This window comes from Lagenorhynchus albirostris, chromosome 14, assembly GCF_949774975.1.
Source record: "Lagenorhynchus albirostris chromosome 14, mLagAlb1.1, whole genome shotgun sequence".
NCBI classification, from domain to species: Eukaryota; Metazoa; Chordata; class Mammalia; order Artiodactyla; family Delphinidae; genus Lagenorhynchus; species Lagenorhynchus albirostris.
This window is the reverse complement of record NC_083108.1, coordinates 26,525,349-26,552,744: the sequence shown is the minus strand read 5'-3', so window position 1 is coordinate 26,552,744 and position 27,396 is coordinate 26,525,349. Positions and strand designations below refer to the sequence as shown.

Genomic DNA, 27,396 nt, shown 5'->3' with positions numbered 1-27,396 from the left:
CAATGTGCGGCATCTAAACAAAGATTACTAGGCATACAAAGAAGCAGGAAAACACGATCCACAATGGGGAGATATATCAGTCAACCAAAACCAAAACAGAATGGACCTAGATGTTAGAATTTGCTGATAAGGACAGTAAAATAGTTGTTATAACTTTATTCCATATGTTCAAAGAATCAATTAGCAACTTGGAAGATACTAAATATAGACCCCAAATGAACTTCGAGAACTGAAAATATACTGAATGAAATTACCAGATAATTAATCATGCCATATTTAAATGTTAATGAAGTCATATATGCTTTTTAGATACATAAGGACAAATACTGATTCCTGAACCTTTTATTTAAAAAAAATATATAGTGTGTATATTGTGACATAATGTAAATTATATTTTTTACTACGATCACACTTTAAAGTTTTAGAATCACTGATGTAGGGCCGTGTAGGTCATGGTAAAAACATTAGGTTTACCTTGAGTGAGCCAGGGAAACATTAAGGGTTTTGAGCAAAGCAATTACACGATCTGATTTGTGTTTTAAGAGGACAAACTTGTTGCTGTGAGAAATAACTATAGGGAGACAGGGATGAAAGCCACAAGATGCTTCCTACACTTACAACAGTCCAAGTTAGGGAAGACACGTAGCAGCATGACTCCCCATGTGGCCATGAAATCACTGTTCTGGAAGCTCCTAAGAAATCATAAAAGCAAGACGTGAAAGAATCAAATGTTTCCAAGTAACATAACTGCATCTCAGAACAATGCTCAATTTACTCATAGGAACACAAATATATTCAGCACCTGACAAGGTAAAATTTACAATGTCTGGCATCTAAACAAAGATTACTAGGCACACAAAGAAGCAGGAAAACACGTGTCATAACCTGCTGAGATAGAACGAGGTTTTCCTCAAGAATTAAAAGCTGGGCTTCTGTATCCCCAACACATGAATGCAATGAAGAGACAGCTAATCAGCTCTGAAAATATGTGGTTTCTCCAAATCATTATGTAAACCATCAAGAAACCAGTATTGGCTCATATTCCGCATTTTTTTTTTAAAAAAAACCAAAGTCCTCTTTTCACTTAGTCTTTTAAAATAAGTAATATATTCATACAGTTCAAAATTCAAAAGATACAGAAAGGTATACATTAACAAAACAGTTTCCTCTCTTCTTCCAGCTACTCAGGATTATCTTCTACCATGTACAGGGAGTGCTTCACTCCTCATTAGTTATGTCTACTTTTTGCTAGAGGCAAGTGAATTTTGAGATGGACCTGAAGGACAAAAATGGCAGGATGGGGATAATGGTAAAGCAACTTGAAAGAGGCTTTCCTTGAGTCTGCCTTAAAGGCAGCTGCAGGGAAGGAAATGGGGAAGAGTGTCCAAGCTGAAAATAGGAACAAAATTAGCTAATACAGTTGACCCTTGAACAATGTCAGGGTTAGGGGCACTGACGCTCTGCCCAGTCAAAAATCCATGTGTAACTTTACAGTTGGCCCTCCGTATCCTAGGTTCTACATCCAAAGATTCAACCATCATGTAGTACTGTAGTATGTATTTAGTTAAAAAAAAAAATTCCATGTATAAGTGGGCCTGTGCAGCTCAAACCTGTGTTGTTCAATAGTCAACTGTAAAATACAATTCAGGGTTTCTTATAGCTCACTTTCCTTTCTACTTCCTGGACTACTGTGCTGCTCAGAGGTAACTCACATTGCTTTAGTGATGCAAAGGTCATCAAACATCACCTGTCCAACCTACAATACAAAGAGACTACAAGATTCAGATGATGTGGAAAATACAACTCTATAGCATTTTTAAGTTAGAATGCTATTACTGGCACTTCTTCCCCCACTAAAGTAAAATGCTTTCCAGGACCTAATCATACTGCTAGAGTTTTATTTCTTTAACTTAAGACATGGGTGGGGATGCTCTAAGTTGAGCTATCATCTGATGACATAAAAGAAAAAGACTGACTTGGAGGTAAGAGCATATGGGAGAAAAGCCTTATGGGCTCTTAAATCCTGGACAAAAAGAGGTAAAATCAGTGAGGAAAAGAGTTTAGAACAGGGAAGCTTGGAAAACCAAAGATAAATGTTGCCAAATTTGGTTTAGACACAGCTCCACTGAGTAGAGAAAGGGGTGCTTCCTTTAATTCTCGCCTTATTCACTTAAAGTATTAGACATGTTCAAAAAATAAAGCTGTAAGTAGAGAGTGTTTGGGAGGAACACTGGCATTAAATATTATTATTAAAAATAAAACCTGTTGCTTTGGCCTCAGGCCAAGATGGAATAATAGCAATCATATTTACTCCTCTACCTGAAATAATAAAAAAACAAAATATACAAAACAATAGTTCTCAAGACACTGGACATTTGGCAATGAAGGCAAGCAAGGCCAGAGAGATGGGAAAATCAACCAGATGATACCTATGATTGTCCCATCTTTCTTCCTCAAGAGATTTCTATGCCACAGGGCAAAAGTGGGAGTAGTGGCAAGAACAGGCCACAGGAGGTGGCCAACAGTCTCCTTCAAAAGCTGGAGAGAGTCCAGTCCTGCATGAAAGGAGCTCAGATGTTGTCACTCTACCCTAACAATAAGAAAAAAGCTGAGCAAGCTGAAACCCAACAATTCTTCTTAGATCCAGCAGAAAACTAACATCACAGTGCAAACCACTGCCCTCAAAATTGAAGAGGGACAAGCAGATACAGAGAATCACCACCTAAAAATAGTAGAAGCCCAAGAACAGAAATCTTCACAGGAATGAGTACTGGGTTCCTTCTACCCAGTAGATCATGTCTGGCTTTCAACAAGAATTACAATGCAGGGCTTCCCTGGTGGCGCAGTGGTTGAGAGTCCGCCTGCCAATGCAAGGGACACAGGTTTGTGCCCCAGGTCAGGAAGATCCCACATGTCGTGAAGTGGCTAGGCCCGTGAGCCATGGCTGTTGAGCCTGTGCATCCGGAGCCTGTGCTCGGCAACGGGAGAGACCACAACAGTGAGAGGTCCACATACCTCAAAAAAAAAAAAAAATTACAATTCACACTCAACCACAGAAACAGAAACGAGGAAAAAATACCTGGAGACTAAAAAACATGCTACTGAAAAAACCAATGGGTCAATGATGAAATCAAAGAGGAAATTAAAATATACCTCAAGACAAACAATAATGAAAACACAACCATACAAAATCTATGGGATGCAGCAAAAGCAGTTCTAAGAGGGAAGTTCATAATGATACAGGCCTTCCTCAAAAAGAAAAAATCCCAACTAACCTAAGCTACCACCTAAAAGAATTAGAAAAAAACAAACAAAACCTAAAGTTAGCAGAAGGAAGGAAATAATAAAGATCAGAGAAAATAAACTAGAGATTAAAAAATAGAAAAAAATCAATAAACCAAGACCTGGTTTTTTGAAAGGCTAAACAAAATCAACAAAACTCTGGCCAGACTCTTCAAGAAGAAAAGAGGGAGGACCCAAATAAACAAAATAAGAAATGAAAAATAAGAAACAACAACTGACATTGCAGAAATACAAAATAGCATAAGAAAATATTATGAAGTTATATGCCAACAAAGTGTACAACATAGAAGAAATGGACAAGTTTCTAGAAATGTACAGCCTGCCAAAATTGAATCAGGAAGAAACAGATAATTTGAACAGACCAATCACTAGATATGAATAGAATCTGAAATAAAAAAAAAAGTGGGGGGTGGGGATAAATCAGTTGCTTGAGATTAACATACACACACTACTATATATAAGATAGATAACCAACAAGGACCTACTGTATAGCACAGGGAACTCTACCCAATATTCTGTCATAACCTATATGAGACAAGAATCTGAAAAAGAATGAATATATGTATATGTATAAATGAATCACTTTGCTGTACACCTGAAACTAACAGAACATTGTAAATCAACTATACTCCAATAAAATTTTTAAAAAAGAAAGAAAAAAACCTCCCTGCAAACAAAAATCCAGACTGGATGGCTTCACTGGTGAATTCTAGCAAACATACAAAGAAGAACTTATCCTATCCTTCTTAAACTCTTCCAAAAGATCAAAGAGCAGGGAATACTAACAAAACCAGACAAAGACACTACCAAAAAAGAAAATTACAGGCCAATATCTTTGATGAATATAGATGCAAAAATCTGCAACAAAATATTAGCAAACTGAATCCAACAACACATAAAACAATCACACACCATGATCAAGTTGGATTCATTCCAGGGTCACAAGGATGGTTCAACATATACAAATCAATGTGAGACACCACCACAACAAAAGAAAAGACAAAATCTACATGATTGTCTCAATAAATGCAAGAAAAGCATTTGATAAAATTCAATATCCATTCATGATAAAAACTCCTGCCAGAGTGGGTAGAGAGGGAACATATCTCTCTCTCCTCTCTCTCTCTTTTTTTGGCTACGCATCTTGCAGGATCTTAGTTCTTGGACCAGGGACTGAACCCAAGCCCCAGCAATGAAAGCGCTGAGTCCTAACCCTGGACTGCCAGGGAATTCCCAACATACCTCAACATAATAAAAGCTATTTATGACAAACCCACAGCCAGCATACCCACAGTACTCAATGGTGAAGAGCTGAAAGCCTTCCTGCTAAATTCTGGCACAAGACAAGGGTGCCCACTCTCACCACTTCTATTCAACATAGTATTGGAAGTCCTACCCCCAGCAATTAGACAAGAAAAAGAAATAAAAGGTATCCAAATCAGAGGGGAAGAGGTAAAGTTGTCATTATATGCAGATGACATGATACTCTATATAGAAAACCCTAAAGTCTCCACATAAGAACTATTAGAACTGATAAATGAATTTAGCAAGGTAGCAGGATATACGATTAATATACAGAAATATTTTGCATTTCTTTACACTAACAAGAAAATATCAGAAAGAGAAAGTAAAAAAACCCAAAACAACAACAAAAACAATCCCATTTAAAATTGCATCAAAAAACAAAACAAACAAAAACAACCTAGGAATAAACCTAACCAACAAGGTGAAAGACTCACAAGCTGAGAACTATAAAACAATGATAAAAGAAATCAAAGATGATTCAAGGAAATGGAAAGATATCCCATGGTCTTGGATTGGAAGAATTAATATAGTTAATATGGCTATAATATCCAAAGCAATCCAGAGAGTTAATGTGATCCCTATCAAATTACCCATAACATTTTTCACAGAACTAGAATAATCCTAAAATTCACACAGAACCACAAAAGACCCAGAATTGCCAAAGCAATCCTGAGGAAAAAGAACAAAACTGGAGGCATAACCCTCCCAGACTTCGGACAATACTACAAAGCTACAGTAATCAAAACAACGTGGTACTGGCACAAAAACAGACAGACAGATCAGCAGAACAGAATAGATAGCCCAGAAATAAACCCACCCACCTATAGTCAATTAATCTTCAACAAAGGGGGCAAGGGTATATGATGGAGAAAAGACAGTCTCTTCAGCAAGTGGTGTTGGGAAAGCTGGCAGCTGCATGTAAATCAATGAAGCTAGAACACTCTCTCACACCATACACAAAAATAAACTGAAAATAGCTTAAAGACTTAAATATAAGACATGACACCATAAAACTCCTAGAAGAGAACACAGGAAAAACATTGCCTGACATAAATCGTACCAATGTTTTCTTAGGTCAGTCTCCCAAGGCAATATAAATAAAAGCAAAAATAAACAAATGGGATCTAATCAAACCTAGAAGATTTTGCACAGCAAAGGAAACCATAAACAAAATGAAAAGACAACCTACGGACTGGAAGAAAATATTTGCAAACAATATGACCAATGAGGGCTTAATTTCCAAAATATACAACAGCTCATACAGCTCAATAACAAAAAAAACAAACAATCCAAGCAATAAATGGGCAGAAGACCTAAACAGACATTTCTTCAAAGAAGACATACAGATGGCCAACAGACACATGAAAAAATGCTCAACACTGCTAATTATTAGAGAAATGAAAATCGAAACTACAATGAGGTTATCACCTCACTCTGGTCAGAATGGCCATCATCAAAAAGTCTACAAATAATAAATGCTGGAGAGGGTGTGGAGAAAAGGGAACACTCCCACACTGTTGGTGGGAATGTAAATTAGTGCAGCCATTATGGAAAACAGTATGGAGTTTCCTTAAAAAACTAAAAATAGAGTTATCATACAATTCAGCAATCCCACTCCCGGGCATATATCCGGAAAAGACAAAAGATCTAATTTGAAAAGATATGTGCACCCCAATGTTCATAGCAGCACTACTTACAATAGCCAAGACATGGAAGCAACCTAAGTGTCCATCAACAGATGAATGGATAAAGGATTATTACTCAACCATAAAAAAGAATGAAATAATGCCACTTGCAGCAACATGGATGGACACAGAAATTACCATAATAAGTGAAGTAATTCAGACAAAGACAAATACTATATGACATCACTTATATGTGGAATCTAAAAAAAATAGTACAGATGAACTTATTTATGAAACAGAAGGAGACTCACAGACAAAGAAAACAAACTTATGGTTACCAAAGGGGAAGGTGGGGGTAGGGATAAATTGGGAGTATGGGATTAACAGATGCACACTACCATATACAAAATAGATAAACAACACAGATTTACTGTATAGCACAGGGAACTATATTAAATATCTTGTAACAAACTATAATGGAAAAGAATTTTTAAAATAACAAATATACATACATATATATGTATAACCGGATTACTTTGCTATACACCTGAAAGTAACACAATATTGTAAATCAACTATACTTCAATTAAAAATTTACCAAAAAACCCCACACAATTTGAAGAGATAGAACAAGCATCAGAACCAGACCTACATATGGAAGAGATGTTGAAATTGTCAGACTGGGATTTAAAACAACTATGCTTAATACGGTAGAGGGTCTAATGAAAAAAGTAGACAACATGAAGGAACAGATAGGTAATATAAGAACAAAGATGGAAACTCTAAGAAAGAATCAAAAAGAAATGCTAGAAATAAAAAACACTATCACAGAAATGAATTATGCCTTTGTGATGGACTCATCAACAGACTGGATATGGCTGAGGAAAGAATCAGTAAACTTGAAGGAAGAAATGTCAATAAAAACCTCCAAAACTGAAGTACAAAGAGAAAAAGAAAAAAAAAAAGGATAAAACATTCAAGAACTGTGGGACAGTTACAAAAGTTATGACATACACATAATGGGAATACCAGAGGGTGAAGAAAAGGGAACACTCCCACACTGTTGGTAGGGATGTAAATTAGTGCAGCCATTATGGAAAACAGTATGGAGTCTCCTTAAAACACTAAAAACAGAGTCATCATATGATCCAGCAATCCCACTCCTGGGCATACATCCGGAAAAGATATATTTGAAATAGTAATCACAGAGAATTTCCTAAAATTAATGGCAGACACCAAACAACAGATTCAGAAATCTCTGAGAACAAGTAAGATAAATAATAAAAAAAAATCTACACCTAGTCATATCATATTCAAACTGCAGAAAGTAAAAGATGAAGAGAAATTCTTGAAAGAAACCAAAGGAAAAAGAAATCCTCCTATAGAGAAGTCAGGATAAGAATTACATTGGGTTTCTTTTCAGAAACCATGTAAGCAATAAGAGAGTGTAGTGAATTATTTAAAGTGTTAGGGAAAATCCACCACCTACAATTCAGTATCTAGCAAAATTATCCTTCAAAAATAAAGGAGAAATAAAAATTTTTCCAGACAAACAAAAACAAAGGGAATTAGCTGACAGTACACCTACATGGTAAAAAATGTTAAAAGAAAATTTTCAGGAATATAGGTCGGGAACTCAGATCTACATGAAGAAAGGAAGAACATCAAAGGAGTAAATGAAGGTAAAATTAAATCTTTTATTTTCCTTATTCTTATTTTAACAGTTTGTTAAAAATAATAACAGCAACAAAACATTCAGTGATTATAGCTATAAATTAATTGAATGACAGCAATATCATAAGAGATGGAGGGAGGAGTTGGGAATACTCTGTTGTAAGATATTTACATTACCCGTACAGTGTTATTTGAAGGAGAACATGGATTAGTTGTAAATGTATATTGCCAACTCAAGGGCAAACACTAAAAAAAAAAAAAAGAAAGAAAGAAAAATTGTAAAAATAAATTGATATGCTGACAAGAAAAAAATGGAATAATATAAAATGCTCAATTAAAACTAGAGAAGGCAGAAAAAGAGGAGAGGAAAGAAAAACAAAGAACATGGGCAACAAATAGAAAACAGGAAAAAAATATGGTATATATTAGCCCACCTACATCAATAATCACTCATTTACAATGAATGTGTATTACTTTTGTATTCAGAAAAGCTGTTCTCTCCTGCTCTCGCCACCCAGGAAATCCTTCTCTGATATCATTCACCTTCTGCCATGGCTGCCAGCAAGAAGGAGATGACAAAACCACAAGCAGGTTAACTGTTCAGAATCTGTGACCAACAAGGGGTTCATTGAAATTTAAAGAACTTTGCAAAAAACAATGAAATACCATATGAACAACAGACTAACTGAATACACAGCTTATTCGGGATTAACCACTGTTAATTCTTTACCCGATAGCTTCTTAAAAACACTTCTAGCAATTTGCAGAACTCTTTCCTTAGAGATTTCTATTAGCCAACACTTGTTATATGGCCTTTTAATTGAGAAAACAAAACACCTTGATACCTTAGGGTTTTGTGTTTTCGATAATATTTTAGACATTAATCATTCCAGTCAACCACCACAGGAAAAATTTCAAGCCCCATTCCTACCCATCAGCAAAGGCCGAGTGAAAAGCCTAGACTTCTTTTCTCGCCCAGAAGTAACAAGGTACCCTTCCCCTCTGGTTGCGGGGGGTGAGGTCAGAGAAGGCTGAGTGAGATTGTCATACCTGCCAGGCGTTACCAAGCCTCATCCTAACCCCGCTGTCAGTGGAGAATATGTGGGGTACCTGGACTTCCAACCCCACCTGCTCCACCTTTGTGCTGTGTTAGTATCAGAGGAGGCCTAGTGGAGAGTCAGGACTCTGACCACTGCCTGGCAGTAAGGAGCCCAACCATCTCCCCTTGGTGTCAGTGAAGGCCATGTGGGGAACAGTAACAAGGCAAACCTATCCTTCCTAACCAGGAGGAGGGCTCCTGCTTAGCGAGGAGCCAGTACTCCTATCTCTGCCCAGCAGTAAGGAGGTTCTCCTACCCCTTGGGGTGTCAGTGGAGGCCGAGGAGGGAATCTGGACTTACACCTACATCTAGAAGTATTGAGACACTCCCCTTGTCTCACCAGTGCAAAGCCAGAAGAAGCCTGATAAAACAGAAGACTTAAATAAATTCGTCTCATAACACCCCAAATGTCCAAGATTCAATTAAAAATCAACAGATGCCATTGAGATGACATTGATGTTAAAATCAGATCTGAAAAGGATTTTAAAGCAGCTATCATAAAAATGCTTCAATAAGCAATCACAAACATTCCGAAACAATTGGAAAAATAAGTCTCAGCGAAGAAAAAGAAGAACCAAACAGAAATTTTAGGATTGAAAAATACAATAAAAAAACCCAAGAGAAAGGAAAGCATATGTCCATACATATACTTGTACACAAATGTTCATAGCAGTCTTATTCATAAAAGCCAAAATGTTGAAACGACCCAAATGTCTATCAACTGGATAGTGTGGTACATCCATACAATGGAATATTACTTGGTCAGAAAAAGGAATGAAGTACTGATATATGCTATGTGGATGAACCCTGAAAACATTAGGCTAACTGAAATGAGCTCGTCACAAAAGGCCACATATTATATGATTCAGCTTATCTTAAATATCCAGAATAGGCAACTACATATACAGAAGGTAGATTAGTGGTTGCCTAGTGCTGAAGGGTGTGAGGATGGGGAAATTAGGGGTATGTGATTGCTAATGGGTATGGAGTTTCTTGTGGGGCATAAGGATGACGTTCTAAAATTGATTATGGTGATAGTTGCACAATTCTGTGAATATACTAGAAACCAGTGAATTGTACACTTTGAACAAGAGAACTGCATGTGTTATGGGTTGAATTGTGTACCATACCAAAAGAAATATGTTGGAGTCCTAACCCCTAGTAGCTCAGAATGTGGCCCTATTTGGAGAAAGGGTCTTTAGAGGTGATCAAGTTAAAATGAGGTCATCAAGGTGGGCCCTAATCCAATATGACTAATATCCTTATTATAAAGGGGAAATTTGAACACAGAGACAGCCATGTATGGAGGGTGAAGATGTTCATCTACAAGCCAAAATGAGAAGCCTTGAACAGACTTCCCTCAAAGCCTGTACAAGAAGCCAACACTGCTGAACCTTGATTTCAGACTTGGTAGCCTCCAGATGGCAATAAAATACATTTCTGTTAAGTTTAAGTCATTCCCAGTTTGTGGAATTTACAGCAGCCCTAGCAAACTAAAACAGCATGTGAATTATACCTCAATCAAGTTGCTACCAAAAAATCAAAACAATATGCTGTCTACAAGAAACTCATTTCAAATATAATGACATAGGTTGAAAGTAAAAGCTATTCTAGACAATTGCAATAGTATGGTTAACAAAAGAAACAAAATCCTAGCCCTCATGGAACTTACATTCTAGCGGAGTAGATGAGTGTGCCAAACAGTGTGGGTCAGGTGGCTGGGGAAAGGCAGCTAACCAAGCAAGGTTTCATCTACATTTACATTTCCAGGGCAGAGATAAGAAAAAGAGTTCCTGAAGGAGACAGAAAAAGAATTGTGTGGTCACAAAAATCAAGGAATGGAAGGTACTGGGTCAAATGCAAATGTTGAAGTTAGTAAAAGTCAAGTTCATGGAACTTGGCAATTATGTGCACATTTTGACATCAGCAAGAATCATTTCAGGAGTGTGATGGCAACTAAGATTCCATCATGTCAGCTACTTGCCAGCATGCTCAAAATATTCTTTCTTTCTTCTGTTGCACCCACTTGACAAAAACTCAACTCTGAGTAGGCTTTACCAATGAGCAGTGTTGAAGAATAGTCCTCCAGACGGATGCCACTGTAAGTCCATGGTGTCCAACTCACTGCTGTTCTTTTCTAGTCCATTCTTTCCCATTCTCTAGGACCACCATTTCAAACCATTTCTGCTGTCTTTGTACCTACCTCCATTCTCAGGCCCCCACCCCACTTCTGGAACTTGCCACATCACTTGGTTCTCAAAGATGTGAGAGCAAAACCATTAGGTGAAAACTTTAAACCCTCTGCTACCCAAATGACACACATGCCCATGTCCATGCCCATTCCTTCATCTGCCTGTGATATGGATGCCAGCTTCCCTCCTCAGGAACCTAGGTGTACCAATGATCTTGGCCAACTCCTCCTGCACCACTGCATTTTCACCTCCCCCTCTCTCCTGATTCTACCCCACTATCCTAATTAGCATTTAAATGAGATGCAAGTTTCTCCTGCCTTCAAAAAAAAATCCCTCAACCACACGTAATTCTATTGCTACAGCCTCACCCTTCGTCACAGCCAATTTTTGAGTTATCTGCACTTGCTCACTTCATTACTCTGTAGTCCTCATCCCACTGCAACCTAGATTTACCCTCACCAATGCACTGCAAAAGGAAGATATAGATTACCATAATTCCTAAATTCTAATATGCATATTCATCCTCCCCCACATTTTAATAACTACCTCTTATGATCAATATGATTGAAAGGAATGGGCCACAGTTTAGATTTTTCTTTGTATATGTAAAGATGCCTTAGATTCAATCAAATATGGTGTTTCTGAAATTAAAATTTTTTTCTAAATAGGTACATTTTATATGGTATGAGTTTTTTTTTTTTTTTTTTTGCGGTACGAGGGCCTCTCACTGTTGTGGCCTCTCCTGTTGCGGAGCACAGGCTCCGGACACGCAGGCTCAGCGGCCATGGCTCACGGGCCCAGCCGCTCTGCGGCATGTGGGATCTTCCCGGACCGGGGCACAAACCCCTGTCCCCTGCATCGGTAGGTGGACTCTCAACCACTGCGCCACCAGGGAAGCCCGTATGAGAGCTTTTAGCTTCACTAAACACCCTGAAATACATTCTTTTGGCCTCTGTGGTAGCTCAGCTACTCCTTCTCAATCCCCTTCCTGTGTTCCTTGTCTAGTTCTCTTCTTTCCTCACTCATCAACTTCTTTGGATGAGCTCTTACACTACCATGGTTTCAGTACTACCCATGTTATAGGACAAGCCTGTAGCTGGTCCAATGTCATGTGGGCATGACTTCAGAGACATCAAATGAACTGATTCTTGTTCCAGTTACAAAGTAGAGTCCAATGACTTAGGTGAAGTTGTTAGCCTTGAGAGACTAAAGATGATAAATTAGAATGTTTACACCTACAGTTGTATTGCATAACTCAGAGCAGTAGAGCTGACCCAGATGACTTGGTCCTTAGTACAAAATACAGAGGTTACATGCAGAATTTCTCCAGCCTTACATATACAGTAGGCTGAGTCTACGAGGGGTCACTTAGGCCTTCAGGTTTAATAAAACACCTACTCGCACATTATTGTCCCCACTGTGCATTGCCCTACCAATCCCCCATTCCAGGCCCTTGCCCCTGAGATTTCAGAGTCTATTAGGTCAGTTTGCTGACTTCCTCTGAAATCCCCAGCATCTTTCATCCATCTGCCTCCTCGTTTCCCTCCCTTGTGAATGCCTGCTGCTCAGGTATCAAGTGATTTCCACAGTCAGCGTAAGTCAAATACAAAGGACGATCCACCATTTCTTCATTCACAAATATTTATTGAGCACCTACTATGCGCCACACCATGTTAGGCTCTGGGATGCAAGTGAAATTAAGATATCACCCCTGCCCTCATGGAGCTTACAATCTAGTAGCAGGGGAAACAGACAATACACAGTAAACTAATACATAAAATAAACACAGGTTGTGCTATCTGCCATATAGGATATAAACAGTGGTAAGATTAGAATAGTTAGGAAACACCTCCTTTTTAGGTAGAATGGTCAAGGAAGGCCTCTCTGAGAAGGTAGTTAAAAACTGGGTATGAAGCCTGGCTCCCCGCTTACGATCTACATGACCTTAGGCAAGTCACTTACCCTCTCAGAATCTGTTTCCACATTTGTAGAATGGAGATAATCATATCAAACTCAAGAAACGCTCATTACTGTGAATGATCATGAAAACTCAATGACTTCTTGCTATTTTACAAGACTTTTCATATCTTACATACTTCTCTTAATATTACTTAGCAAATTTCTAGCTATCCTGAACATTCTTAGTTCTCTCTTTATCTGTGTGCTCCTATAGCACCCTGTACCTTTTACCACTGCACTGTAATCTCCCTATTCACTTATCTGTATATTCTACTGGGTCTGAGGACATGTGGAAGGCTGTGATAATGAAGGAGTCTAAGTTGGACAAGAAGTACAAAGAAAACGAAGGGTTAAACAGTGGTAGGGAGTTTCAATGGAAGAAAATGTTGAAGGTGAGGTAACCAAAAATCTCACTGGCCAGGGCGTTGGATCATCCACCAGAACACTGAAGATACTGAGAATACGAAATAATCGGAGATGGCAAAGCGTGCTGTGAGTTAGGAAGTGAGGCCTTCAGGAAATCAAAGGAGTGACCAGTGGCAAGAGTAGAGGTAACTGATAGTATAACTTCTTGGCATAGGCTGCAAAAGGGGCAGATTTTTGTCAGAAGCTTTGGGAGAAATTATTTAGACATTACAATAGAGAGGAAGGGCAGCAACCACCATCTCCTGAGATACATGGAGTGTGGACACAGCCCACACTGGTGAGAGCTCCAGGCTACGGCAGGCCTTCAGGTAACAGCCGAACTGGTTATGGCAAGGCAGTCAAGAGAAAAATCAAAAGAACGACATGCAGCCAAGCATGGATTAGGGAGGAGAGAGGGAGGGTAGGCAATTGGGAGTGACTAGAATACATATAGAAGGGAGACAAGTGAAGGTGAAAACGGAGGACAAGGGAAGTTTGCACTTACAACTGCAGAACAGATAAGCTTCTTGGACACTCCCTTTCTGAAATCTCACCCTTCCCATCAAACTCACCACTGTCTCCCCTAAATGACTAACGTCCAGTCTAACTGCCTCCTGTCTCGTAATATCACCATTATCCTGGTTACCCAGGCTTGAGAAATGGACTCAGCCCTTACTCCTATAACCACTCAGACACTGAATCTTGAGTCTTCCTTTGAAATGGCTCCAGCACCCCCTCCTTCCTTATTCCTGTGGCCATCACCTGAAATCAGTTCTCATAATTTTATGTCTAGATTACCGTATCAGTCTCCCAAACAGCCTACCTAATTAGTGCCACTTCAGTTTAGTCAGAAGGCTTTGGAGGTACGTCTGTTTCAGGATGCCAAGTCCACTGCGAAATTTATGTTTCTTCCTTTGCAAAACAGAGATAATACTACTTTCCTTTGAAGGACCATGGTAAGGAATGTGACATTTTTGTAAGGTTCTTAGCATGTCTGTTAGTAGGTAAGAATTCCTGAGCTTTGAAAACTTGATTATAACCCTTTTGAAGTATGGGACCAGATCTTTTATACTACTCTACCCCACATACACTTACAAAACACGTTGAATATTTGTTGAATAGTTTGATGAAGGCCAAAATAAGAGGGATATTTTACAACACAACAACACTCTTCTTCACATAAAAAGAGTTGAGCTTTGAGAACACAAAAGCAGCCTTCAAATCCATTCAAAAAGAAAAAGCAGCCTGGGAAATGTGGTATGCCAATCAAGAAAATAATACCTTGAGCATCCGAAGATAGCAATCTGCTTTTCTTTCCCCAGAGCGGCCCTGAGAACACCAATATGGGACTGAAAACACAAAAAGACAAAGTGAAAAAGCAAAGCTTAGCTCTGCTTTTGTTGTTTCAGCCTTACCACTCTTCCAGTTTGGTTTGGACTGCCTCTGGCTCAGAAGATCCTACTGGCTTTGGGGAGCTCAGAAAGGCCAAAATGGAGCCTACAGGAAGAGGAAAAAAAAGAGAGCTGGCTACCAAGGGCTGGCCCCAGGCACAAAAGATTTAAGAAAAGGCAAGATTTTCTAACTAAAAACAGAAAATGTAGTGTAACAATGGGCTGCTTCATAGTGCAAGTAAAACTATGTAAAAAATCATTTGGATATCCTTATGTAGGTGTTTCTGGAACATATCAGATACATATATTTGAAACTGAGATATTCCAGGAAAGTCTCTGCCCATTATCTCCAAATCAGTTTCCCCAGCTCACCAAGGTCAGAAGGTGGAGGGTCTTAATGCAGATGTCTGCATAGAGCTAAATAGCACATATTCTTGGAAACTATGGTTAGACAGTTCTTCTCATACCAAATGGTTACAGTATAACTTAGTAAAACCACTTGGAAAAATGACAGGAATCAAAAACTACGAAGTATTTACATCCTTGACTCAGAAATTCACCTCTAGGAATTTATTCTAAGGAAATCATTTATGCACAAAGACATGAACTGTAACACTGCATCATGAGATGCAACCTAAAATGTCCAACAGGGCAAGGTAACAGAAAGCATGGCACATCCATACAGAATAGTTTTTAATGACATGGAATAATGCCTGTAGATTGAGAAAAAAATCAAGGCACAAATTATACCGAGAATGAATGAAACTATGTAAAATCGCAGACAAGCAGCTAAAAGACTGGCAAGAAATATGCAAAAACAGTAAAGTGCCCTTTCCCCCTTTTCTGTATTGTCTAGATTTCCCGCAATAAGCATGTATTACCAAACATAAACAGAAAAAAACCATTATTGAGTCAGGCAAGCATTAAAGAATGGGCATTTATATTTAGCCTAATCTGTTTCTCCTAGGAATTGGAGCGTGGTTCTTAACAACAAAAAAGCAGGGGCTTACAAACCAGTCATTCTTAAAAAAGCAGAGGAAGTATTAAATTCTTTCCACAAGTTTCACCATATTCGTGTAGAACTGCAGCAGAAAAGATGGTGAATCAGGTTCAGACATCAATCACCAACCTAAATGACAATTCCATGCTCCCACAAGACACAGATCCACGGTCACAAAATACAATGTCAGACCCAAGTTTAAATGGCATACTGCTCTACATTTTCCAAGATGAAAAAGATTAGGAAAATAAAAGCATTTACTTGGGGGTGGGGGAGAGACTTTTTTTTTTTTTACACCCATTGGGGGCTAGAGAGAAATGAAAGACAAAGCTGAGAACTAATGCTTTATAAAATTCAACTTTACTTAAAAAGACAAAATGTAACAATAAATACTTTTTTGGCAGAAGAAAAGCAGACAACTCAGTTACTAAATGACGGATGTCCAAGACTCGTCTGAAGGCAGAATGGTTCAAAGGTCAGAATCCAAAGTCAGAATAGTCTCTGTTGAATATCATTCATCTAAAATCCAACATCTTACCTTTCTTCAAATTCTTTAAGTGTCTACCCTAGGGAAACTTGTTTTATACCAAGAGTTATGGATCTCCTTATTTATACTCACACCCTTTCCCCAAATCATGATTTTCATTCTAGCTTTCCTGATTCTACTGTTTTGTTTGGCCTTTATAATTATTCCATGACAGATGCAAAGAATTTATACCTTCTGGGCAGAAATGGAAACAGAATCCTAAAGCGGCTCACCTAAGGGTCAGAAAGTCAGTGAATGTAAGCAGACCTTAGGTGTGAAGCTACATTCAGCACCCATTACATTGTCACGAGTTACCAAAGCAAGGAAATCCTTTAACATTTCTATGTGAATAAAGATAAAAATACAGGTTGGCTAAGTGTTTGTAAGAGACTAATAACTGCAGTTCCTTTCCTTAAACATAGTCACTGGTTGGCTGACATCTAAGTAACAGCTATAGATGACCTCCTCTGAGACTGAATTATACTTGGTTGAGCAGATATCTGGACTAGTAAAAGAAACTGCTATAAAATCAGAGCCTCAATAAAAAATATTTAGTGACCATTCTGAAAAAAGGACAGTGGCTTAATAAGCATGTTGTTGTCACAGGGCCAAAAGCATAAAGAAAAGTACTCACCTTCAAATATACATACACAAAAGTCTCAATTTTAAGATTATAAACTTAAAAGTATATTTTAAAAAATGTTAGTCGCCTGTATGAGATAAATTAAAAATTTATGTAATTCAGTGTAAAGCACCAAAAATGAACAATAAAACTGTTCACATAAAACAGTGAAAAGGAAACAAAGCACAACTATAAAAGCACAGAGGTACCATTTACAAGAACCAAGTAAATAAACTAATTTCTATTAATTTTTTTCATTTACCTGATAAAACTGTTGGTTAAACTGGGGAGGGGAGGGTCTCTGAGCATCTAAAGGGTAACAAAATGGTAACAAATATACAGCATTTCTTTATTAACAAATTATACCACACAAATCAGGTTATTTTTTCTATCTGATTACAGAGTTAACAGAACTTGCATCCATATTTAGAGCAGCAACATAAAATTTTACTAGGAAGAAATTCTGTATCTGGACCAAAGGACTGTAACGTGGACGAAGAAGGTAAAACTGCCAACTATGATGCAACTACTGCAAGAAGATTCAGGTTCGTTTTCCATGCTTATAACTCTCCAAAAGGGATAATACATTAAGGGGATAATGCAGCCAAAGAAGGGATGATGTAGAAAATCACATGAAATTAAATGAGTACAAAAAGAGCACAGGGGCGGCGGGGGGGGGGGCGGGCGGGGGGTGCGGCATGAAAACTTGAGAAGGTGTGAAAAACCAAGCAGTGACAAGTCAGCTCCCTGGAGTTGCAGCAACCCAGATTGTTCCCTATCCTAACTTAAATTGGTGGACTCTTCATCTGGGCACTTCAGCTTGAGAAATCAGTTAGATTAATCATTTTTAACACAGGTTTATTTTTAAAGTAGATACAGCTTAAGAAGAGAAAGCTAAATATTAGGGAAGTATTAAGTCCTTCAGAACTCAAAATTCTGCAGCCAAATGAAAGCAAAGGAAAGTATAAAATTTGGATAAAAATGTTTCTCTAAGGGTAAAACAGTTTTCTGAGAGATTTTAAAACCAAACACACAGTAAGAGAGTGGTTTTCAAAGTGGGTTTCAGGCCCATCCTCTCCTCTTCAAACCTTTCTTATATTCAAACATTTCTAATTCTGTTTTGTCTTTTGTGGCTTCAGGAAAGAGTTCCTTTTAAAAAAAGGAAAGGGAAATCTGATGCCATCCCTATCCCCTTGCTACTGTTTGTTCTTTAAGTTTGAAAATCACTGCTATGAGAAAAATGACATCTAAAACATACTTTCTTTGTGTTACTAAACTGAAAAGTTTCAACACAGATCTGTACATTATCCTGTAAAATAAACAAGCAAAAGAAGTTCTTAGGAAGAAATTAAACTTTGCTATTCCCACCGCCCCTAAATCTGTTCTTCCACTGCCTCCAACCTCTCAATATTTCTAGACAGTGTGAACAAAATTCTAACAAACATTCCAGCCCACACCTTAATCTAAAAACATTTCATTTGATGGCTGCAGGGAATTTTTTTTTGAGAAGGTAAGCCCCCAATTTATAGAAACCTCTAGAATAAGAATGTATGATTACCAAAATAACACACATTACATCAGGGAAGACTCTGCATAGGGTTTCTTCAACATAATCACTAATAATAAAGAAAAGCCAAATCCCAGAACTTCACTCTGCATTCATCAGCACACAATACCAAAGTGTAAACAACCACCAGGGGAAAATGCTTAACACAAAGGCCATTTTTCTTTGATGGAATCGGGGAGAAAAGTGGAACCCAAGCTTTGGCCACTTATCAAGACTTCATTACTTCAACGAAATAGAACAAATCTCCATGGAAAGGGCTCATTCGGCAAACGTAACTTCTTTCCATATATTTTTCCTTCACATCAGATTAAACAAAACTTGTCATTTCAGAATCACTGATTACTCTTTTTTTAATTAGAAAAAAGTTTACTTGAATATTTACATAACTTTATTGCTGTTTATTACAACAAAAAAAATTTTAACTGATTTGTAGAATCCAACCAGTATCATATGAAATTGAAATCCATCTCTCAAGAAGATGCAGTTACAGCTGAATGTATCTGATGCTCAGAGTACAGCATGAATAAGAAAAATCCTTGCATGTCATGTGGTTCTTGCTGCAGTCATCTGTGTTCATCTCTCAGAAGGCAAAAGAATCCATTTGACACTCGAATAAATATCAAAGTAATCGTTACCAAAAAAATAGCTTCCACGGACCAGAGATCCAAGAAACAGCAGTTTTAATGAATGATTCCTAGAATCGAGTGAGTCCTCCTTTAGTCCAATGAGATGATGTCAGGAATGTTACTTCCACTGCTGGTTATGACCCCTGTATCACTCCTGCTGCTGGATGAACTAACATGAGTACTGCTTTCATGGGGGCTGGTGGTGGTGACAGACGTACTGCTTGCTGTTAAGGGTGAGGTGAGACTATCCAAAAACATAGGAGGACAGTACTGCTTGAAACAAACAATGATGTCGATGAGGAAGAGGCTACATTGATTTTAAATATAGAGACTAGAAATTGTTAGATATGCACAAGTGATAGCCACATATTTAAATCTCAGTGGGACTTAAAAACTTCTCAAAACTTCACATCTTTGTATGGAAGGTGGCATGAATTTTAACATTTTACATTATTTTGTGAGTGCAGCATATTCCTGATTGTCTCAAAACTCACAGAATTTGTGACCAAATATGTAGTAGTACAAAAATGTCAACAATAACTAAAGTTATTTAATACTAAATATTGGCCCCAAAATTATGGCTCATACTTAATCTCAAAAAGAATTTGCTCACTAAATGTATTTATACCAGATTTAAAACACACTGTAAAAGGCTAATAAACTTATTTTTAATGGTGTTAAGGAAAATGCTAATGCAAAATTCAATAATTCTCTCAAAATTTAGTATTAATCAGACCCTTAAGGAATAATGTTAAGACTGATCAGCGGGAAGGCAGCATCTGACTCCTTTGTACATACACGTAACAGAACCTGTGTAATTAGAAGATAGCATACATTCTAACATAGAGACTACATGGTAGCTAACTACCACGGGATGCTCAGAGAGAGAGTTATCTCAGGTACTCACAAAATTTTGGAATAAATCTTAAAGGAAATCTAATCTAATCTAATTTCCTTTGAGATGCTTGCTTGACACCCCCTTCCAACTGTTCAAATTTCTGGTTTCTTTAACATCTTAGTTGCTGATTCCCAAACTAATTCCGACCTGAGTTTAGTACTCTAATATTGACCTGGAGGAACAGAGGGAGACAAGAGCTAAAAGCTTTATATCACCATAGAATATTTTATGTGAGAGACAACTGCACTGACTTGAGTGAGATAAGTGAGGTCCAGTATACATTACAAGAGAGGTCCTAAGTCTATGTTTAGATTGACTGTATGAAAGAAGATCAGTAAGGATATCCGATCAATATTATCAATTCTATATATTATTCAGCCTATCATCAGAGATATTAAAAACAGAAATTTAAAACTGAAGTTGTTTAGACTACATGATCTTCTAAAAGACCATAAAATGGGAACAACGGCACCAGGTTTAAGGCTGCCAGTCAGTGGAAGGGCAACAACTAAAATTCAGGGTGCCTTTTAAAAAAGTAACTTAATGTTTAGGATGGACAATTGTCTTGGTTCATCAACAAAACGAATGCCAGGCACAAAGACATTCAAGGGGAGTTCTTAAAGAGCTTCTAAGAACCTCTAAAGAGAGTTGCATTGTCAGGTATTAAACTTCTTTAAAATCAATTTCTAATTTTCCACTAAAATTGAGCCAAGAATCTGGAAAAAGCCCAGAAAGTTAACATTTTATTTCTACTACCTCTGAGGGAGTTTCTGACCACCTAGGAGTAAAAAGGTACCCTTCTTCATTTGTATAATGAATGCTAGATACTACAGTCCTGCTATCAATAGCCTCTACATCTTGAAATCTTACAATACTCAGGTTGCAGCCAATCTAACTGTGTAGCCTTTATGTGTAATTTGAACACATCTGCATAAGGATAACAGGGATTAAGGGGGCAATGTGGAGGTAAAGTAGAACAAATCTGAGGATTCAAGGAAAACTGAAAGCACAACCTCACCCTTCATTTGGCTTAGCAACAAGTTAGCCTGACACCAAGCATGCTAAATAGCCCTATAAAATCAAAATCCTCTAGGTTAAAGATCATTATTTAAAAAAGGATGATTCACATTAAAAACAGTAATACTTTAAGCCTGAAGAATCTATTTCCTTAAAAAACAGATAGATATTTTGCTATAGAATTTACTGCTGTAACAAAGTCAACTCAGGGTGAGAAGAAGAAACTCCTCATTCTGTGCCTGTTACCTTGGGCCCAAATTTCCAGTGCTGTTTATGTGATCAAATACAGAGTACTGAACCAGGAAGCTGATACAAGACCTGTGGTTAGCTGATTCTGAGCAGCCTACAAAGCAGTGGTGCATGGCTCGTCCTCTATCCCTCCCTACTCTGAACACTTCTCTCAAAGTCTCTTTCTCTGTTTTGCTCTTCCCTTCAGCTTTTCCCATGCCTTTTACTCCTCTGCTCTGCCTCTGCTATAAGCCTTATCAGTGGAGTCCACACTCATTGCAAGGTCTTCATGTTGGGACGCTGGGATACTAGAGCTTCTTATCTCTGACAAAGAAAACAGGAATGACTGGTTTATAGCAATTTTAGATTAGGGCATCTCCAAAGTCTGAATCTGATTGCCTTTAAAAACAAGGAAGAATCAAGCTAATGATTCAGTCTGTTTAATCAGCATCAGCTATTTTCTATGTATAGAGCAAGTGTTTTACAACTTATCTCTATAAGGTTTTAACTTCCAGTCATTGAGCACTGCTTCCCCTCATTTTAATCACTCAAATGCTCGTAAGAAATGCCAACTGATTATATTAAACTAAATAAAATATAATTTAAACTTCCAGTATTAAAGGCCAAAATATAATAAACTGAGAACTAGCAACTTCATCCCTTCAAGTAAAATTGTGAAATATTTATATAGTATTTCCTTTCCATCAATTTAAGTAACTGAGAGTTGACTGTCCTGATTTTATGCAACTGGTCATTTTTAGTTAGTATGACACAACCAACAATCAAATACAAATTAGTTGCTTAAATTCAGGATACATACCTGGGGATCAACTGGAATAAGGGAAAGAAAATCCAAACCTAAAACAAAAATGTTCTGTTAATAGTTGTCTCATATGTTGGAGACAAGAATTATTTCCCTAAATCATTTTTTATTTATCTTAAGTCATAAAACATTTGGGTTAAGGTCTTACCATTCTGCCATAGGGAAGGTCTATACCACAATCAGGATATTTATGTGGATAAAACCCAAAAATGAACATATTTCCTAACAAAACAACTAGAAAAACCGCCTCCCAGAGACTTAAAGGGGGCAGTCCAAAATTTTTCAGATAAATAGGACTAGTCAAAGCAAACTTTCCCCCCTTTATCACTTAGCAGAATGAGAAGCAATAAAATGAAAAGATGACGATCTGGATTCGGACCATTAAAAAACCATACTTAAGACTCTTAAGGTACTTCACATTTATTTTTTAGAAATACACCACACTGAGCTTCATCTAAAATATCACTTCTTAGGCAGATAAATGTCTATTTCATGGACAGCTCTGTTCCCCGGTTCCCACAACAAGAGTAGCAGTACACAGTTCAATGTGCTGCACAAAGCAAGCACCTGCTAACTGCTGCTCACTAACAAGCTAAATCTTACCAAGGTTTGCTGGGTTATAAGCTAATGCAGTTTTCTAAACCAAAGCTTTGGGATTCTCCAGTTATGCTTTTGAAATAGAACTGTGGTAAAACGTTGCCCAGTAATACCATTTTGAAATATTAAAGTTATAACAATAAATAATAAAATATTTCAGGTCTGAAAAATCTAGCAATAAACTTCAAGGTCAGTCCCCATAGACCTCTGTTTGACTGAATTTCAAAACATTAAAAAAAAATAAAAAATCACATATTAGGTGTACATTACTAAGATGGGCCAATTTCTATCCATTCTGTGAATTTTTATATGCTGGTATTCAATGTCACCTCAAGTATAATAATCATACAGAGTGTACTCTAATACTAGACTGTTACTCTAAAGAGAGAATATTAGTGGGAAATATTTAAAATACTTAATAACCAGTATGAAAAATTTATAAATCAAAATGTTAAAGTATATTTATTCCCTGATAATCTCTAAATAAGGGTATGATAAAAATACTTATCAAGTAATACAAGCTGTAGCACCAATCATTTGAAAGAAGTCATTTAATTTCTAAAGCATTTTTGAAAACTGCTGGTATTTTTCATTTCATATGCCTATCACTAGCTATATGATACAGCAAGGTTTGAGCCAACACTGGAATCACAACAAACTTTTCCAAGGAGCTCCCCATTAAATTGATACTAAGTAGGTAACATATCTCAATAAGCAAAAAGTTTCTCTTCACACTAATGATACTGTCCAGTAAATCCTCTCTCTGCTTCAGCTGAACAGTAATTCACAATTTGTCTAGCCCTTATAACACCTTCTCAGAGTTTTATACATTCAACATTTCTATTATGGACTACGTCACAAAAAGAGTTTATTTGCATATCATTTTATTGGTTTAATTGTATTCATTTTGTTTTGCTTCAAATGGTATATAACATTATTTATATAATAACTTCTGCTTTTAAAAGCTTATTTAATTTCAAATATTCAATCACTTTTAATGTTTGTTGAATAACTCAGTCCATTTGAATATCAAAATTTCTTTATAAAGCTACAGAAAGTGTTGCTATTTCTGTTGGAATATTGTGTATTGAAGCCAAATCACTCAAAATGCTCATTTTCTAAAGTTTATTCCCATTTTGTAACTTCAGTTTAAATAAATACACAGGCTTGATATAATTTTCAAGCTGCTTTTGTAGTTCTAGCACTGGAGACTGCCCATCGAGGAGGTGCCAAGTGTCTCCATATTTTCATTATTTCAATTCCCATCTCTTCAGATGTACTGCAATTCTCTTTGATGATTATTTCATGTGTGCTAGTAGATATATAGTCTACTGATAAAACATTTTAAGAGATTTGTTTGATCTATATCTTTTGACACCTCATCCAGGGATAACTGAATATGGTAACTTATACAATGCCATAATAAAATGTCTAGAAACTTTTCTGAAATTTTGGTTGAAACCCATTGTCTCCCTAGCATTACACAGATGCTGTATACACAAAATTCAATAATGTTTTTAATGTAAATATTTCTCACTGAAACCATTTTTCTCAAACAGTAACAATGAAGTTCGATATAGTATTTCAGATGTTATTCCTATTAAAAAAAGATTACAAACAATGTCTTGCAATTCTACTTTGTAAGTACAGACTATTAAAACCCTTACATGAAATAGATGACATTTCATGAACAGTGATCAAATGTTATTGCCTTATTTTCTAAGTTTAGTAAAATGCTGTTTTCTTATTTCACCGTAAGTTTGAACTGCAATGATATGTTGTACTGACGTATTTTTAGGCCCTCCTAAGTATTCCACAGTTGAAAATGCTCATCTTTAACTAAAAAGCAGGCAGTGCTAAAAATTCTGATGGTACATTCTAAATGCTTTTGTCAATACTGATAAAATTGTCGTTTTAGATTTTAAATGCTTCTTCATGTGAAACTGACTCTGTATATCTTATTAATAACAACACATTCTCCTTACTTGAGCCATGAACTTTAACAAAACATAACTCCTACATGATTAAATATGTAAATGTTTAGCACTTTCAAATTTTAATGATACAACTTTTGAGCACTATTCCCACCTGACAAATATGGCACTAGCAATAATAAGGCAGTCATATTTTTTCATGAAATAATCAAGCTGTTTTCCATTCCATAAATACAAATTATGTTTTATTTTGCATTCACTGTTGCACAGTATCAGAAGATGTTCCAAGCTGCAGTTCATTATTAATATCATTTCTTCTTTGTTCTCCTGCAGATTCAGAAGATTCATGTTTATGATGTTTAAAAGGAATGTTAAGAAATGTATTAAAAGTCTGTCATCTCTCCATTCTTGGTGTTCTATTTAATATTTTATTATAAATTATTAAACTTATAAATATCAAAACTCTGTACAGTATGACTAATTACATAAAAATTATGCACAAAAAATCCCCAAAGTAATTACTAATTACAAAAGAGCATATTAACAGTAAAACCAAAGTAAAAACTAAACTACTTAGATGTAGTAACTGCTACATAATTCATAGATGACGGTAAACTGGTAACTCTTCTAAAGTACAACAGTTCCTATTCTATTCTGTTTATCAACTGATAAGAAAGCCTTTCAACATTTTAATAATTAGTATCACTATATTGGCTTATATTGGCTAAATATCAGCCCTGGATATTAGTCTTAGTTCCTTAATGTCTGCTTGAAATGCATTTTATGAAATACACAGTTAACATATTTTACTGTTTTTCTCAAATCTGTACATTTTATAAAGTAAATAGGCTGACTTTATGCCCAAATTTTGAAATAATATAAATTCCCTGAAATTAAAAATTCATCCAAACTCACATAACTCAAAAACTAACAGGGCAAGTGATTTGTACATTGTACCTATTCTATCGCTAAATGGCCAGAGTCACTTAGTAAAAACAGAGAACGTTCATTATCTTTTTTCAGGATTTTTAATTCAAGATCTTTAGGAAACAAATCCTTCTGGAATGCTTGTTTGTAAGATGACATGTGGACACTCTTCAACTTCATTTGAAACTAGCCACAGTTAAAGCAAAACATGGCAGTAAGGAATTAAGACTCTCTGACTTTCCATCTTTCTTAGGACCATGAAACCTCACCTGTAACTCAGCATCAAGCTTTGTATCAACAAATACTCTATAACTGGTGCTAGCTGGGTTTACAAACAATTTTTTAAAATACCAATTCCCAAAGTACATGTGGAGTAAACACATTTAAGAAGCAAAAGGTACCTAACATTTTTTTTGATGGATACTATTTTTAGTCTACTCTTTTCCATTAAATTTTATTCAAACTGAATAAATGCTGAACAAATTTCAAGTGACAAAATTACACTGGGGCAGAGTACACAACTATCAACTTTATCAACAACACAAACTTTGCCCAACAGAATATACATTGTGCTTAAAAATAAAGACCTTACTAAGAGGGGCAAGAAGAATAAATCATAGGTCAAAATTAATTTCCTAAATCCAGAAAATTAACAGGAGGAGGTGACTGTATTCCACTAAAAGGGCCCTTCAAAGAGAAGGGAAGTCATGAATTTAAGAGTCACTGGTACTAACTTGCTCAAATTTGATAGACCAAAAAATGTCTGCAAAAACAATGGCTATGTAGGGAGAGAAAAAGAGGGAGGGAGGAAAAAGCTTTAATTTTATAGTAGGGCCTTGGTTGCGTATGTCTTGGTACTAAGGTTATTCAAGCAGCCTTGAAGCTTTTAACTGTTGAGTTAACATACATATAAAAGATATCCCTCAATATTAGGCAGAACTCTAGGGAAACAGCAGGTAGATCCTATTTTTACAGGGTAAAGCTGGTAGGCAACACTGACCTCACAGTACACCAGTATATTCTGAAGTTGTGATGGGATACCAAGAAGTGATGGGCTACTAAAAAAAGTATGAGAAAACAGTCTCCCTAACCTGTGAAGCTTCCATGATAAACGAAGAAAGAGTCTCCCAGTATAAATTCTCTATGAGGAAGAATATATTTTGTAAAATTTTCCTACTATATTTCCTCTCATCAAAATCTACAGATTGCTCTATAGTTAAAATGATAGGAACTGAATGTGATATATTTAAAACAGATACTACCTTTACAGGAAGCCTTTCCTTAGCAATTTCCTTAGCATTTCTATTTAAGATATTTAAATTATATTTGCTCCACAGATTAAGATAAAAAGAAATGGTAAAACTTGATAAAAAAACAAAACACCTCTTCACATACCTGGCAAATCTGATGACATGCTTGATATTGGCGTGTGGTGGAATGGTACTGAGTAGTCTGTTAATGAAGGCGGAATAGCAGCAGGATCAACCGAAGTCACACTGGGCACCCTTACAGAAGATGGCTGATACATGAGAACCCTGTTTTAAATAGCACGGGAAATTACAAACAATCTGGCTGTTAGTTCACAGGAGAGAAGGGCTGTACCACTGGGCATTGTCAGTCGTTAAGTTCACTAAGTTTCCAAACAACTATACGGCAGCTACTCACTACACAGTACTCC

At 36.7% G+C, this 27,396-nt stretch overlaps 2 protein-coding genes across 16 annotated transcripts in view; both read right to left on the bottom strand.

Annotated features, from left to right (window-relative positions):
- Positions 1–10,763, bottom strand: part of ST8SIA5 (ST8 alpha-N-acetyl-neuraminide alpha-2,8-sialyltransferase 5) — a 119,990-nt gene extending 109,227 nt beyond the window's left edge. The window contains exon 1 of the mRNA XM_060170431.1: positions 10,679–10,763. The gene's annotated coding sequence lies outside the window, so the exon portion shown is untranslated. The remainder of the gene's footprint in view (positions 1–10,678) is intronic.
- A 2,324-nt stretch (positions 10,764–13,087) lies between these two features.
- The window catches only part of PIAS2 (protein inhibitor of activated STAT 2), a 95,699-nt gene continuing 81,390 nt past the window's right edge, over positions 13,088–27,396 (bottom strand). For 9 of the 15 annotated variants that reach the window (XM_060121855.1, XM_060121853.1, XM_060121858.1 and 6 more), the window contains 3 exons: positions 27,114–27,253; positions 22,258–22,295; positions 13,088–19,567 (listed from right to left, as the gene is read on the bottom strand). In XM_060121855.1, coding sequence (XP_059977838.1) covers positions 19,385–19,567; positions 22,258–22,295; positions 27,114–27,253 — 361 coding nt within the window. In that variant the 3' untranslated portion in view covers positions 13,088–19,384. Of the gene's footprint in view, positions 19,568–22,257; positions 22,296–25,023; positions 25,119–27,113; positions 27,254–27,396 lie in introns of those variants that run through there. The other 6 variants (XM_060121852.1, XM_060121862.1, XM_060121866.1 and 3 more) reach the window with 6 other exon arrangements.